The 16,282-nt window shown below is 38.7% G+C and overlaps 2 protein-coding genes across 2 annotated transcripts in view; one reads left to right on the forward strand and one right to left on the reverse strand.

Annotated features, from left to right (window-relative positions):
* cbfa2t2 (CBFA2/RUNX1 partner transcriptional co-repressor 2) overlaps window positions 1-5,670 on the reverse strand; it is a 60,824-nt gene extending 55,154 nt beyond the window's left edge. The window contains exon 1 of the mRNA XM_024269490.2: window positions 5,614-5,670. The gene's annotated coding sequence lies outside the window, so the exon portion shown is untranslated. The remainder of the gene's footprint in view (window positions 1-5,613) is intronic.
* snta1 (syntrophin, alpha 1) overlaps window positions 4,164-16,282 on the forward strand; it is a 36,756-nt gene continuing 24,637 nt past the window's right edge. The window contains exons 1-2 of the mRNA XM_024269493.2: window positions 4,164-5,331; window positions 15,530-15,715. Of these exons, the coding sequence (XP_024125261.1) occupies window positions 5,049-5,331; window positions 15,530-15,715 (469 nt within the window). The 5' untranslated portion in view covers window positions 4,164-5,048. The remainder of the gene's footprint in view (window positions 5,332-15,529; window positions 15,716-16,282) is intronic.

Here is a 16,282-nt window from a genome sequence, read left to right on the forward strand (position 1 = left end):
TAAGTCTTAAAAATGTTGTTTTAATGTAGTCAATAAATGTCTATCCTATTCGGCTCGCGACTTAAGGTGTGTTTTGGATTTTGGCCCTCTGTGCAATTGAGTTTAACACCTCCGATTTAGTATTTTAGTCTTTTAATATGTTAGAGTTTACTGTTTAACAAGAGAAAAGAAAATTCCCACTTGTACTCTTAAACAGTGCCTTAACATATGAGAGAACTACTTATGTGGTAATAGCGGCACTCAAGCACTAGGGGGCGACAAAATATTGGGAATACATTTTTAAAAGCCTGTCTATTTCAGACTGGTCAGATTATGGAGTTTCTCCAAGATATATATTATCAGATTTTCTTTTTTTTCTGTTTTGTATCCAACAGTATGACACTTCAAGCCATTCATAAAGGTCACTGTGTTCATATCCATTTTTTATTGTCGGGGTAATGATTGTTTCGCACATGCCCAACCAGGAGGGTGTAATTTCCAGTACTACAGTAAATCCTCCTAGGTCTTTCTTTCCAATTTATCAGTTGGAATACAAATGAAACCAAGAATACCACACATATAGCTAAAGAAGGGTGGAGTGTGAAGCATGCTGCAAGCTTGTTGCAGTAACTCGTGTTCAATTCTGCCTTATTATTATGTGCTACTGTAAAGTTACGGACCCACGAGGCGTGTCATTCAAGAATGCGCTAAGCGTGGGTTCCTGAATGCACATTTAGTCCATGCTGTTCACACTGGACAAGCAGGCAGGAGCTTCTTCTTTTTTTTTTTTTACTGTAAATTAGGACATATAGTACCTACAGTTTGAAGAGGCTTAGCACAAAATGTCGAAGCGGTACAAATCTTGCAAATCTTGGTCCAAGGTTTTTTTTTCACAGCTCTATTCAGATATACAAAAGACGGTGTCATAGAATTCCAGCCGGGCACAAATCGTTATTGATTTCTCCTCAGTGATCCATTTTCAAACGGTTAGCACTCCCATGAATTAAAGGGAATCCCATCTTAAGCTAATCATGGTTTAACTTGCAACGTGTATTCAATGGCCACGCCGTTTGTACGCAAAGCCTGAAAATGGTTCTGAAAATTTGCATAATTACGAGGGGTATAGATCACAAAACTCACAGTTTGGATCATGACACGGTTTTAGGGTCACGGTTCAGATGAGTAAAAAGTGAAAAACATATATATATATATATTAGGGCTGGGAATCACTGGGTACCTCACGATACGATACGATACGCGATACATGGCTCACGATATCGATAATATCGCGATACTGCGATAATTGGTAAAAATCCTCTCTAATAACTACCATTATATAGAACGTGTTTTTGGGGGGAAATATATCCCCATTTGTCTTTTTTACCTTAAACACAATCATACTAAACAACTTTTCTTATTTTGTGCAACAAATTATAGACACTTTTGTGCAAAATTGTTGAAATCAGTAATACTATGTCTTTGACAAACATTGACAACAACCAAATTGGAATTATCTGTCAGATTCAATGTTAACAATAGTAAACATGATCAGCAGTGACACTACTTAGTGCAGAATTGTTGTAAACAGAACAAATATTAAATAAGTCAAGTAGTGACAGCTATCTACCTCCAAAACAACGTCACACCAAAGGATGATGAATATAATGTTTTACAGCCTCTCTCAAAATTGACCTAATTTTTTGTGCACTTTTCTCTCACTTGAAAAGGGCTGAGCATCCAAAAATAAAGGCTGATTTACTCAAACTGTTACTTGAGATTATTTTTCCAATTTTTATCATTTTTCCATTTGGTCAGTCAGCAGTCAATAGGTAAAAACCTTAAAACACACATAATAATGGCAATAAATATAATTTTAAGTGCTTCAATTAATTAGCATTCTCCCTAATTTTACAGTGAATTCATGTACTTTAGTTTAATTACATTTAAATTTAAGTTCATACATCAAATCCTGCTTTTTTATTTAAGAATTACTTTAAAATTAACATTAGCAACAAGTAATTACATTGTTTGAAAACGTCACATTATAAATTTATCAAAGTTACACCGTACAGCAGCAGGTTAAAAATTGAAGTGCATGAAAGCGAAAATTCCGACGCTCCTTGAAGCATACACAGACAACTGCGTAGCACGCGCTCAGTTCCCATAGCAAACAGAAAGTAAGTGATCGCTGACATTCTAGCGCTCAGACAAAGTCACTTCTTACCGGCTGGATCTCCTACAGATGGATGATAAATGCTGACAGGTAGACATGCTTCACACACGCGCTACAGAGCCTGTATCTCACTGGTGCTTCTCCCGAATGAGCGCGTGCATCGCTATTAAAAGTCCGACGCAGCGTGCGCCCATAGTTCCGGCGCGCGACTCAGACGCTCAGCGCTATAGCCTCTTTAAATGAAAATATAATATCGATACTCGGTGAGAACCCATCGAGAATCGATCGCAGGACTAAATATCGCGATATATCGCAATATCGATATTTTGGCACACCCCTAATATATATATATATATATAGTAGTATTGAAACTAACTGTGGGAACATTTAAATATTTTCCATAATTATAATTATCCATAGTACATGTACAGTTGAGGCACTGCCATGCCCGCTTTTTCCTTTTGGCTTGCCATACTGCCTTCCCCTGACGGAATGTCCCGGTTGTAGGAGCAGAGCTGAGGGACAGCTACTTCTTCTCACTGGGAGATCTGAACCCAGACACGGAAACGTGTACCAATGCTTTTATTCAGATCTTCAAAATAAATAAACGGGATCTCTCAGTCTACGTCTCCTCCATGACGGGTTTGAGAAAAGTTTTTGACAGAAGCTCCTCCCACATGCGGCAGGAGCTTCAGGTTAACAGACATTTGGACAACCATCAAGAAGCAATTTTGACGCTTGTTAAAACAAAGACGTGTACAGTACATGAATTTGACGCCAAATGCATTCGGTATGGACAGACAATTGGTTTAAATAATGCGCACATGAGATACGTAGTGGCGGCGGTAGTGGGGGAGGCAGTACACGTGTGGGCCGAACCATGGCCAGTGATCAGTTACACCCCAAAAAAATACTGTCAACAAATTTGGACGTCACTCGCACTCAGTGATGTCATCAACAGTCGCTGGTCAGCTACGTTAGCGCAGAGCTGCTAGTGCTCAGATATACATAACAACATTGGTTTTATAACTTTAAAAAGTCATGCTAAAACAACATTACATACACATAAATGTAAACCTCTGAGCTTCAGAGCACACCTACGTGAAGAAAAACGCTTCTCCTCTGTGGCACAGTGCAACACGGTTCATCCTTGCGGTGGAGGGCTCTGCATCCCTACACGACAAGGGTTAGCCTTAAAAAAAGCTATTGCGGACACTCCTACACCTTCAAATCCCCCTACAATCGGAGGGGTAGGGGAAGAATTCAGATTCGACTTTACACTAATGTTCAAAAGGATTCTAGACCCAAGCAAAACTGCTCAGTCATCCTGTAGCTTTGTTGGAATTTTAGTTTTTTTTTTACAGCCCAGTTTTTAGTCTATAAAGTACCAAAAGGAGTAATATCACAAACCAAGGGTTGTTAGCAGGGCTGGGTGGATTAAATCAATTTGAATCGATCTAAGCTTAATAGATCAATAACCGATTCATAAAAATAGAGATCGATCTAGCACATAAGCAAAACTCCGCTAGCTTGATGGTAGCGTTTAATGGATTTTCCCGTAGGATGGTTAATGCTAACACTCGGTCGACGTTAAAATACATTGCTGACTAAATGAGCATCTTTATATCCTCACAGGCATAAATTTTACAAACTATTTTATGAAAATATTTTTTTAAGTAACCATTTGTTACTTACACAGTCTTTGCTCATTCTTCTTGAAAAAAGTGTACTGCTATAGCGTGATCGCCACCTAGTGGCCAAACTGAAACACCCTCCAGGAGAAGCAGAACAATGTTTACAATGTTTTTGATCTTTTTGTTAAAACTTATTCTTTTGAGAAACAAACACTGTATGCTATTAACAATCTCATTATTTCACTAATACACTTGTATGTGAACTGTACCATACTAATATAAATATATTAAAAACATATATAGATTAATGTATTTCTAAACAAATATGTCTAAATATGTAAACTGTGTAAAGTCAAAATTGAATTCAATCAAATTGAGAGGATCGAAATAATAAAAAAACAAACTGAATTGAATCAACCAAGGCTCTTGTGAATTGAATCATTTCCGGAAATTATTATCAATACTCAGCCCTAGTTGTTTGTTGTCTAGTTTTTTACTGTAGGCAAGCATTAGAAAACCAGAAATCACCTATCTATTCTTTTTTTTTTTTTTTGAGACCGCTTTGGAACTCACTAATGTGCTCACTTGGTTTACACAAGAGTTCTAAAAGTTTAACACTACCAAGACCCATAATCATATCAACTCATCAAGGAAAAGTCTGAATATTTTCCTTTCTGGTTAATATTCCAGTGAATGTTCAACAAGTCTGCTTTTATTTGGTCTGTTAAGCCCACACTCATAATGGACATGTTCAAACAGGGGGTTCTTTGTGGATTTCATGCCCGAAATGAGCTCAGGCGCTAGAGTTGATGGTGGGCTTTTTAGAGGCGCTGCAGACTTTCTTTCTTTCCCTTTTGACAGAACATCTGTATGAGTGCAGAGTCTGCGGTGTCTGATGGGGGACATCGGGACTTAGATCCCTAATCTGAGGCAGGGCTGTGCAATTGCCCTGAAATAAATATCTAACCGAATGAATGAAGGAAGGGAAACCTAATTATGTGGGACTCAGCCACACACAGATGATTAATGGAGAGACTCAACAAGAAGCTCTTTGAACTTTGAGTGTGTGTGTCAAACACCGTCGCTAATCGTATCAACCTCGATTAACTTTACTTCTTCCAACTGGAAAAGGCTGTTTGAAGGAGGAGAGTCGCCGTGTCCCTGAGTGTGTATCTGTGCATGCCCCCATACCCCAGCCCTCCTCCACCCCCTCTTTACAGGGCTGCCAGCCCGTCTAGAGTTATTCCAGGAATGCGTTGAACATGGCTGCCGCGATGAAGACGCAGAAAACGGGACTGCTGGAACTTCGAGTGACGGTGGACCGCTGGGTCCGGGTGCTGGCCACACTGAGCGAGGACGCGCTCACTCTGAACCCCGGCGAGGGCGCCGACGAGCCCGCGAAGCCCAGCCAGAGTCCCGCAGGTGCTGTCAACGGAGACCCCCCAAACCTGAGCTCGTCCCCGGTCCCGGAAACCATCACCAACGTGAAGCGCACCGTGCGGGTTACCAAGCAAGATGTGGGCGGACTGGGCATCAGTATTAAAGGTAAACCGGAGGTGTCCGAAAACCGCACGAGCGCAAAGACGGACGACTTTTTCGCGGTCATTAGCAAGTTTTCCAGTTTGAGTTGAGCGCAGCGACTTTCAGCGACGACGCAACACACAGCAGATAAGTTAGCTAACTTCGAACTAAAGTCACAAAAAACTGTCATAAATTCAGCTTTTCAAATACAGGCTCGTTTTAAATATAGCAAAGCGTGTCTGTGGGCTCAGTATTTAGCACAGATAATTATGACAGATGAGCTTTTTTTATAAAGCGAAGCCTCACCTTAAAGAGAATCCATTTCAGCGCCTAAAAGTCACCGGATGTCTGTTCCTATCTCAGTTTTTAGACAAAATAAGAGTTTTAAAAAATAAAGAACTTGAAGAAAAAACATTACTCATAACAATTGTTTGACCTATATTTTAGTATTTGAAGTAAATAATAAATAAACGAATCAGTTAAAATATTTCATATCTATTTGAATGTTTCTCATTAACTATAAACTTTTATTTTTGTAACAGTTTTTGAACATTTGATTGCACTCACACAGGAAAGGTCCTCAAAAAGAAGCCAAAAGAGAACTAAAAAACAAAACTTCAGTATTTTAAATGTTCAGCAGGATATTACTTTCTACAATTATAGTCCCTGCTTCTCTGGTAGGTCATACATTTGTGTTGTTTATTGCGTGGTAGTTGTTATGAAAAAAAGCTTTAATTCAAAGAAATGTAAGTGTTGGAATCACTGACTGTATAAGAGAACTGGACTGAGTGACCCCTCCCTCCTGGAAACAGGAAGTACCCGCTGGTCCCAAAAAGCCAAAGTCCCATAAAAAGCTATTACTCAGTGACTCTATTTGTCAGAAAAAACATTATTGCTACATTTTTTTAACATGTTATTTATAATTCTTATTTTTTATTTTATTTTTGCTGTAGCTCGTTATTAGAGTAAGAAACTAATCAATCAGATGCCTCAAAGTCAAAGTATGTTGACTCATGTCAAATGTTGAGTGTTTGACAGATTCTTCCCAGCTTGTTTTTAGGAGCCGACCGCCCCATAAGACCAACACTGACCAATCACGGCTTACAAAGGACATCTGGTTCTAACATGGCGATGGACGTATCGTGAAAAAAGGGTGACTGAATTTTATTTGTTTGGTTGGTACTGGAAGTAAATAATTTTCTATGTCTCACTAGGTCCAGTTCTTTTACACAGTCAAAGGTTCCAACTAACCCTTTACTTTCACATGAGAGCAGCTCATTTCCTGAAAAGAAAAAAAAAAACCTCATATCATTGACTGTAGAAGAGAACTGGACTGAGCGAGTGTGATGTCACCTATAGAAAATGATTTACTTCCAGCCCCGAGCAAAAAAGGTCAATTCAGTCACCTTTTTTTTCACAATATTGATGCCGCTGTGTTGGAGCCAGACATCATCAGTAAGCAATAATTTGTCTGAGTTCAATTTTCTTTGGCAAGCACTCTCCCCAATCAGGAGTGAGCTTGTTGGAAGTCCACACCCCTTCCACTGAAAGTGGGTTCGGGAAAAATGTATCAAAGTTTTTGAACAATCGATCAGAGACGTCATACTTTTGTCAAGGTATCTGACTGGTCAGTTTATAGCTTTAAAAACTTGCAATAAAGAAAAAAAATGAAAACAAATATTTTTAGCAAGAACATGTTAAAAGAATGAAGCAGAGCAAGAATGATTATTCTGACAAATATAATGACTGAGTTATAAGAGTTTATTTCTCAATAGAAGTCTATGGGATTTTGGCTTCTTGAAACCAGCAGGTATTTCCTATTTGGAATGTAAGGGGGATGGGTCACTGTCCAGTTCTCTCATACAGTCAATTATCTATATTCATACACACCCATATTTTTCAAGTTGGGCTGATCTATTTTGTTGTATAGCGTAGTTTAGGAAAACATTTGCCTTGTCATGTTTCCTGAACCCACAGCTTCTTGATCTCTTATCTCAGGATCAGATTCCCTCATTTGTAGAAGAACAGGGAGGATCTAGACACCTATATCCACAAGAAAAGACGGGATTTGGTCCAGATATATGAAGGTGAATAAATATTTAGTCTTAATTATCTTGAGAATGTTAAAATCAAATCTTAGTTTATGGTCTCATCAGAGAAATTAAAAAATTAGCAAATTTACAAAGTTAATGGCATTTTTAGATCCCTCCTGCAGTTTTACCTGAAGTGCTTGTGTAATGTTCCTCTCTCTCATGTGAAAGTGGTGATTTCTTAGTGTCTTGCAGTGTGTAGAAAACATTAAGACTGCAGGTTTGAAAGGAATTTAGTTTGTTTTTTTAAGATGGAGGCTTCAAACAGGATGGTGCTATCAAGTAATCATTTGACAGCTGCCGGACTCGATGGGCTGATTTGACAGATAATTGTAAACTTACACTCTTGTCAAGTTGCCAAGTTTATTTATCACTGTAGCTGCCTCTGACATGTTCCCTTTGGTCTCCCTCCTCTTCTGTTAACAACAGAACAAAGCCAGGCCCTAATGACATAAAAGCAATGTCCTTCTGTTAGGAAATGGAGGGTTTTTAAAATAGGGCAGCATGCTATTAAAATGAAATTGTAGCTGGCAGCCTGTTGACGACATTGTTGAGATGCTGGTGGTTTACTGGCAGGCACGCACAGAAAGATAGAAAGCGGTCGCTGGAAAAGCCAGTCACAGCTGAAACGGGATATGGAGCAAACTGAAGAGTTCAAACGTGCAAAGTGGAAGTTAAGGAGTGGGGAAAAGTGATAGAATGACGATGGGAAACCCAAATGAAGGAAGGCAGAAGATGTTGCAGGCCAGCTGACGCCACATTGTGAACAGCTGAGCTGAGAGATCAGCCAACCACGGCAGTCAGTTGTCATTGGCTAAAGATGAAAGCTATGTGGCTGGAAGTGGAGTACTCCAGCAGTGTTAATTTTAGGGAGCCCACCCTAGACTCCGAGAGCATGGAGGCAACCTTTACTGACATGTCTAAATTTAAGAAAGGAGACTTGTAAGCCAGACTTACAGCCTCTTCTGCACAGATTTGTCTACAATTAGCAAATATTGTGAAGAACCCCTTTTAGAGAAATCCAGAAACCTTCTCTGGTAAACACCATGACATTTTTTTTAGTGCTTAAATTCTTAGAAAACATACTTCTGTAAGCTAACAAGGCTCAGGTGCAGTCTTACATAACAGATGTTTTGTTGCAAATGTGTTTTCTCCCGTTGTGTGCTTCATCAGCAATATTTCCCCATGTTACTTTGAAGTTTCTTATAAATGCATTTTCCAGTGTTTTGTTTTTTTGTTTTTTTCAATGGTCATTAGCACTGGATGCAACGTGATGGATGTAGTTTGGTGAAGTGCTGACCACGTTGATTTATTTGCTTTCTGAAAGCAACATTTTTCCCCTCAATTGCAGCGTTAGCACAAACTTGCCTAATTAGGCACATGTCAGTACTGTCCATGCTAGCACCATTAATTTACCTGCCATCAGTAGCTCCAATAGTGTCACGTGAGCTCCATCATTGCCACCCACAAGTCTGCTGAGTGACAAGCCCACAGCTGGAAGGTGCTGAACTCTTCGACATGAGAAGTTGGAGTAATTAAAGTAGGGAGGGGTGGAGGAGGACATGTGTTGTGCAGCAGCTCTACAGCGTGTCAGGGATGTTTATTCAGCAGTCAGGTCAGCAAATGGCGTTTTAGAGTGGGGGAGCATCAAAGCAAGACATAGGTGGAAGAGGTATGAAGTTGTTGGCACTTGGCGCCGTTGTGTACTTTCGTCTTCTTCAGCTGCTGTCTTAATGCACCCAAGATACATTTTATGATGCTGGAGAATTATTTTGACACCAATGACATCCTCTGCCACTGTGACTCCATCATCATCTGGCTGACTCAGAGGAACAAGACTATCCGTCCTGCCTGTCCAATAGAACACAGAAATGCATTTGGCACTGTAGGAAGTGCTATGATGAGCGCTTTAGTGGTGCTAATGTACTGATGTAGACAAAATGGTTGGAACCCCTCTGTTAATGAAGGAAAAAAACTTAAATGGTCACTGAAATAACTTGAAACTGACAAAAGTGATCTAAGTGTCACAAGTTTGAAGGGTGCCTTCTACAGACTTCAGCTTCTTCTCAGATTTTCAAGATTAGAATGTTCAAAATAGTTCAACGTTTTGCTCTTAGCTGTTCTTGGGTGTTTCTAGCTGTCATACCCTTTTTTTAAATCCAATAACCTCTTACTGACAAGCAACCTTTCTGACACTTGGAGCCACATTTTTTCCCACAATGTCTTAATAATTTTCAGACTTCTTTGTACCTCACTTTCACTGTGCGGTTTGTTTTCACGGAGTATGCATGGTATAGACAGCTAGCATGCTGCTAGCTCAGCCTGTATCACACTGTCGCCAAGGATGGCAAGGAATGCTTGCAGTTTCACCGCAGACCAGGCCTTGCTGTTGTTTGCAGACATTTTTGATATAGACTCATGACCAAAAGAGTACACAAGAAACCGCAAAAGCCTGAATGCTTACAAACGTTCGAAACGTTAGCTTAAAGGAGCACTATATTGGCACTATCTAATGCTGTCATCACTTTCTGCCAATCAATACTTGACTCCACCCCAACCATTCCATTCCACTTTTCAATGGACCTACAACTGATGGGGTACAGCTCAGTACTGTTTAATGAGTCCAATTTACAATGGAAACACTCAAAATACCAGACTGGACCTATCAATGGAAACAGGGCTATTGCTTCTCACACTGTTTTCCCAACAATCTATATTATCAGCGTACTTTTTTTTTGTCGTCTCCTCCTCCTAACTGTCTTTTATACCTCTGTTGTATAAAGTAGCTCGTAAAAAGTGCAGCTGACGTTGATAGAAGTCTAAAATTGGTTAGCGAAATATAAAGTTTGAATAAGTAAACTATCCTGTCAAGGATTGCAAAGCACTGGACTTGTATGATTTCTTTCCCTTGTTGCTTTGCCCCGCCCTCATAATTTATGGCCAATGACTGAAGAGATCTTTAGTCAGGTGGTTTTGGTTACTAGCTTTGGTCTGAAACAGAGATGTTTGGTTGAAAGGGAGTCTGAATACAGACCAAACACAATGTTTAGGACTCGATCCAGACCAACTGACTTTACATGCCTGAATACACCCTAAGTCAGGGGTCACCAATCCTGTTCTTCAAGGAGTACCATCCTGCTTGTTTTTCAGCTAACCCTGCTTCAGTAGGTACTGAAGTTTCTGATTGACTGAACACACCTGATCAAAGTGTGCAGCAATTACTGAAGCAGGGTTAGCCGCAAAGCAAGCAGGGCAGTAGGCATCGAGGGAACTGGGTTCATGACCCCTGCCCTAAATCTTTGGACATAGATCGGATGAGCTGTCCCCAAAAAGCTCCAGTTTAGTCTTGTGTGTTGGAAGGACCATCTCTCTTATCAAAATTCATTTCAAAATATTTCAGCGTTTTAATGATTTGGTTTCAATAGTAGTGTCCTAGTGTTTCACATAAGTACACTTGTCTCAAACGGCAACAGACGATACGATCTGACATTGAACCCAACAGCACACGGACTTGTCACCCTTTTAATAGGGAGACAGCTTGATTACATGTTTGAAGACACCTGTGATGCTAATTACAGCAGTCAAAAGCTTTTCTTTCCAGGAGTGACATCTTTTTATCCAGGCCTGATTCCTTAGTTTGTGTTTTTTTATCAGATATACTGGTTACTTTTTTTCCCCTTTTTTTTTAATTAAAAAAATGTTTTTGTTTAAAAGTTTTTGATGATTTAAAGTTATTTCAGTAACCGATTTTTTTTCTTTCATTAGCAGAGAGGTACTGACAATTTTCTTCAAACCCATGGAAAGACTGTTTCAGTTTGATATACAGTTACTAGAACTTTGTTGGCTTGAACATCATTATTATTTTAACAACATTTATTTTTTGAGTAAGATTTTTATTCTTAAACTGGCCAATTTCAATCAAAATGAAATTAATGTAGGATAGTTTGCTGGCCCATAACACATAATGGACACTTCAATGCCATCTATGCATAGTTATTTTCATTTTAAATAGGACTTTTTAAGTCTGTTTCATTATTTCTTGCTGAATGAATTGCTCTGCAAAGTTTTATGCTTTTTGTGTATGTAGGTTTTCTATGCATCTGCTTGTAAAAGTTCCCACAGTTTCATAGAAAACTCAGAACTTTACATCATTAAAACTCGAGTTACACTTCTGAGTTCTTGAAAAATGACAATGCAGTCTGGTTTCTTGGCAGTAAAGCCTGTGCATTTGCCACATTCTCAGTAAGATTTTATTTGAATTAAAAACAGTTGTGAAGCCCTTATTCGATAGTACTTTTATTGTATACCATAACAGTGAAAGGGAACAATTTCTAGTCTCATCATAAAAGTAATAATTGAAAATAAACAATTTCAAATGCTGCTTACTAAAATAATTTGGTTCAGAACAAAACTAATTGTGAAGCACTGGCATACATGTAGCACTGGCATACATGTCAGCCTGAAACAACTAGCGTTTAAATACCCATTCAAAATACAGTTGGAGAAAGCTTGTTGGTGTGACGTAAAAGCTTGTACGGCAAGCCACAAGCTTGCATTCTGATGCATCCATTTGTAGACGACTAGATTCATGTTTGTATTTGTTTCCTTGTCCGAGCTGGCATCTGGCTCAAAACTGTGCAGATGGATAGCCTCAACACTTCATGCCTTTTTTGGTTTTTCAGTTGCACTGGTAATGTCAGGTTAGGGTTGCGAGGGGCTGTAAGCTAGTGGGATAAGTGAAAATAAATGGGTGACAGGAAGTGGGGGTGGGGTTGCTTTGTGCCAATTGTTCTGTCCACCACTCAGAGGCAAATTTCTAATGTACTATTGCTATTCTGCAAAAACTAAGTCGTAAATTAGAATAATCATAATTCAAAAAGCACTGGAAACACTTTTAAAATAGATAAAAAGAGTATTTTAGTGGGTCTTTAAAAAAATATACAGATTTTTTTTCGATCAACCATTAGTTCGCCTCTCAGTTATCCCTAATAACTATTTCACTGTCAGACTTTCACTGTAACTAGTGTCTTTAAGCATCCATGCATGCTTTATGTGATTTAAACACTTGGGTGATTTGGCTGTTTTTGTTGAAAAGAGTTGTTTGATGTATTCTCTTGAAGACAAGCTGCTCTCAGAGACACAAATGTGCATTGTATCTCTGTCTTCATTATTTGAGAACAAAAAAAAGAACTCTTCTCTCTTATTTGGCTTTTACCCAAAATATTCCTACACTGCAGCTGTGAAGCAATCCTTCTAAAGCAAAACCATCTGGGTCTGTAAAGTGTTTTTCTATATTTTCCTTCATGCTGGTATAATGCTTTCATGGCCTCAAGTAATGTGTTAAAAAGAAAGTTCAGGGCAAAATGATTTCTATGTATTCTTGCTGTAGTAAAATTAGCCATCAAAATTGCAATGCAAGTTTCTTTCAGCAGTTGGAACAAATGCAACTGTGCTAAGCTGGTGATTCTAAACGAAGTGGTGGCAGGAGTGTGATCCTGGCTGCTTGTGCTGATCTCTCTTAGTTGTGATGAACCGATAAAGTTGTCTTATTAAGTCTTGCTGTCTCAAGGCCTGCAGATGCATGTTTCCAGGGAAGCAATTTGGCTGAAGGTTTCTGTCCATTCATTCATTGATTTTCTGTCCCTGCTTCATCAAAGTCTTGGTACTGGTGGTGGGAGTTGGAGCATGTTCTGGCTGTCATTAGGAGGGAAGCACCCTGAAAATGTTGCCAATTCATCAGAGTACAAACTCAGACACACCAAAAAAACAACATGTTTTTAGGACAAGTTTGCATGTTTTCAGATTGTGGGAGGACCAATTTGGCAGACAAAGACCGATATATCTAAAACTTATTTTGATAAAATTTAGAAATGACTTTAGTTTCAATCTCAAGCTCCAAATTGAATTGAGAGCTGATATTGATTTATTGCTAATTATATCAAAAAGGAAACAATAATGAAAAACATGTATACATATTAAGTATTAAGTATCATATTATATATAATACATATTATTAGTAAAGTATATTTTTCCTTTAACCTTCAATTGCCTATCACTGGCTAGTATCACGAGTGACAGTGAGAGTAAGATTCTGATTCTGTGTTTCTGTCAAGCGTCGCCACAGGAAATCACCTTTTACTAATTCACAAAGTAGTTTTGCAGAGAGTTCTACGCCAGATGTCCTTCCTAACACAACCTTGTATTTTATCCCGCCAGGGACCAGTACAGGTGGAAGCAGAGTCAGCCTCCCCCATGGCTACATAGTTAGGCAGTCGTATCTTTCACCCCATGGCTCATTGTACCTCTGGGAAGTGAACTCCGGTTTTCTGCTTGCCAGTCCTACACCCAGCCAACTGAGCCATGTGTAGTAGTACCGTGTTCCCTCGTTATACTTTGGTTCACACATTGCAGTCTTTTTCAGTGCAATTTTTAACAGTGCAGTGCTCTGCATCCTGATTAGCTGTTGGGCTTGTCAACCTTAAGAGTTTCAATTAGAGAGAAAAGTGTGAAAATCTTCATGTCTGTCAGAGATAAATGTATAAAGGGTGTAGTGAGGGGTTGTATAGCCTTTATGCATCTACCTACAATCCTTCTTGGAGTTCACCCATCATGGGTAATGTTTAGAATGTAACACCCACGACAAATGATGGAACACTGTACAGTGCATTTATACCTTGAAACAGTAATTTTCTGACATACCCATCAATGTCATTACTGTCATTGCTTAGGTAAGGCTAACACGTACATTGTTACAGAAGAGGGCAGAATTTACTGTTATTGACAATGAGATCCATCCCAACCCCCATTAATAAAGCGGAATACTTTATGTAAATAATTTATTATTCTTTGCAAGAAGATTGAGGGGGCAAAGAGGAATTTTGTTTTGTTTTATTGTGAATCTTAATGTCGGGAAAAGCGCTGGTCGGACGCTTGCTATTGTCGTAAAACCTTTCAGCCAATCAATGGGTTACATCGTGTGACAACAGAAGCTCCGCCCTCACGGGTACATTCCATTTTTCTATGGACCTATGTTCAAAGGGGGGCGACCAGAAATGGTACCAGTTGATCCTGCTTAACTGGTCCCTTTTGTAATGGAAACGCGCAAAAGTCCAGTCCGGTCTGGACCACTCAGTGGAAACAAGGCATTTCTATGGAGCCACAAAGGGAGCCCAAATCTGGGTCTCTCGTTGCCCGTATAAAACAAAGGGATTTGACAATAAGAACATCTGCCGTTAAACTCCACTAAACCAAACGTGCCCATCAGTAAAAGATGATTTGTGTGGCAACCCCTGAAGGGATATGTCGAAAGAACATATTTAAAACAAATACTGTACTACATTTTTTTCAAATTATTGAGGTTACCCCTATAATTAAATTGAAACACACTTAACTAACTTTTTTATGTCTGAAAACGATGCAATGAGAAGGCTTTTTCTAAGAGGAGTTGGCCTTCAGCAATACATTGGTAGATATTCAGTATTTAGTGTCTGAGGTTAATCAAAAGTATTCAAACTTGTATGCTAGATATACTTTTAGATAATTAAATGGAATCATCCTTTAGATAATTTCTCACTAGCTTTAAATCCAGACTGCCCGTGGGAATTAATAATAATGTTTCTCATGAAGAATGAAGGTCTACGGTAAGCAGCAGTTTCTACAGCCTCCTGTCTGACCTTCATTTAATGACAGGAATAGAAAGAGAGGATAAAAAGAAGCTGCAGAAGTTATGCAGGAGGGTAATTACTGCTGTCTTTTCTGTGCTTATTTTCTTTCTTAACTACCGTCACGTGATAACCTTGACTTAGATATTTAAATATGATAATTGCACTGGTCAAAATTAGAATAGCTGTAATATGAGAGTTTTTTGTAAACAACATTGTCAGCAATCTCTTTTATGTTTCATCATACCCCCTTTGTTGTGGATATTTTTTGGCAAATATGAAAATATATACAGAAAGTATATTTTCCAACTCTTTTTGGATCTTTAAAATAGAAACTGTACTCCATATTATGATTTTTAAACAACCTAAATGGTGGCATGCAGCTTTATAGCTGCAGTATTCAGTAATAAAAATATATCTACCTTTATGAACATTTGTTGAAATATTTTCTTTTTTTATGTTGCCCTGCAGGAGGGAAAGAAAACAAGATGCCAATCCTCATCTCGAAAATTTTTAAAGGCCTGGCAGCTGATCAGACTGAGGCACTTTACGTCGGGGATGCCATACTGTCGGTCAATGGTTACGACCTACGGGAGGCTACACATGATGAGGCCGTACAAGCACTCAAAAAAACCGGCAAGGAGGTTATCCTGGAAGGTAAGAGGTGTTTTTTTATTCATTAGAAAAAAGATGTCTTCTCAGTTGTTTTTATTTGTCTCTTTATGAGAAGGTTTAATTGAGATCACAAAGAATTAAATATATATTTCATAGGAAAGACTTTGATTTGCATTACATATGTAACCAGATGAATGGCAAAGAAAATCTTTAGCCCCATAAATTATACAACGTAAATTAATGGAAACATTAGGAACATTTAATGTCTGAATTTCAATTCTTTACAAACTCCCAGCTTGTTTTTGATTACTTAAGGACTTTTACAAATAATTTTTTAGATACTTTTAGTTTCAGAACTTGTAGATCAAAAATGTGTTCACATTCCCTCGTAGACATACGCAATTTGAATTCACCTAAATTAGGAAAAGGAAACGAAGAGTCAGATTTCAAACTACTGTTGTGACTCACATCTGCCTTCCTGTTAATGTGTACGTTCCATTTCCCTAAACAGTAATCACTTCTAAGTCTGACTTACAGTTTATGTTTAAACTGTGAAAAGGGGCAATAATACACCATAAAACCATTGTAGTAGTAGTAGTAGTATGTTTT

Source organism: Oryzias melastigma, linkage group LG5 (genome assembly GCF_002922805.2).
Source record: "Oryzias melastigma strain HK-1 linkage group LG5, ASM292280v2, whole genome shotgun sequence".
In the NCBI taxonomy this organism is placed as follows: domain Eukaryota; kingdom Metazoa; phylum Chordata; class Actinopteri; order Beloniformes; family Adrianichthyidae; genus Oryzias; species Oryzias melastigma.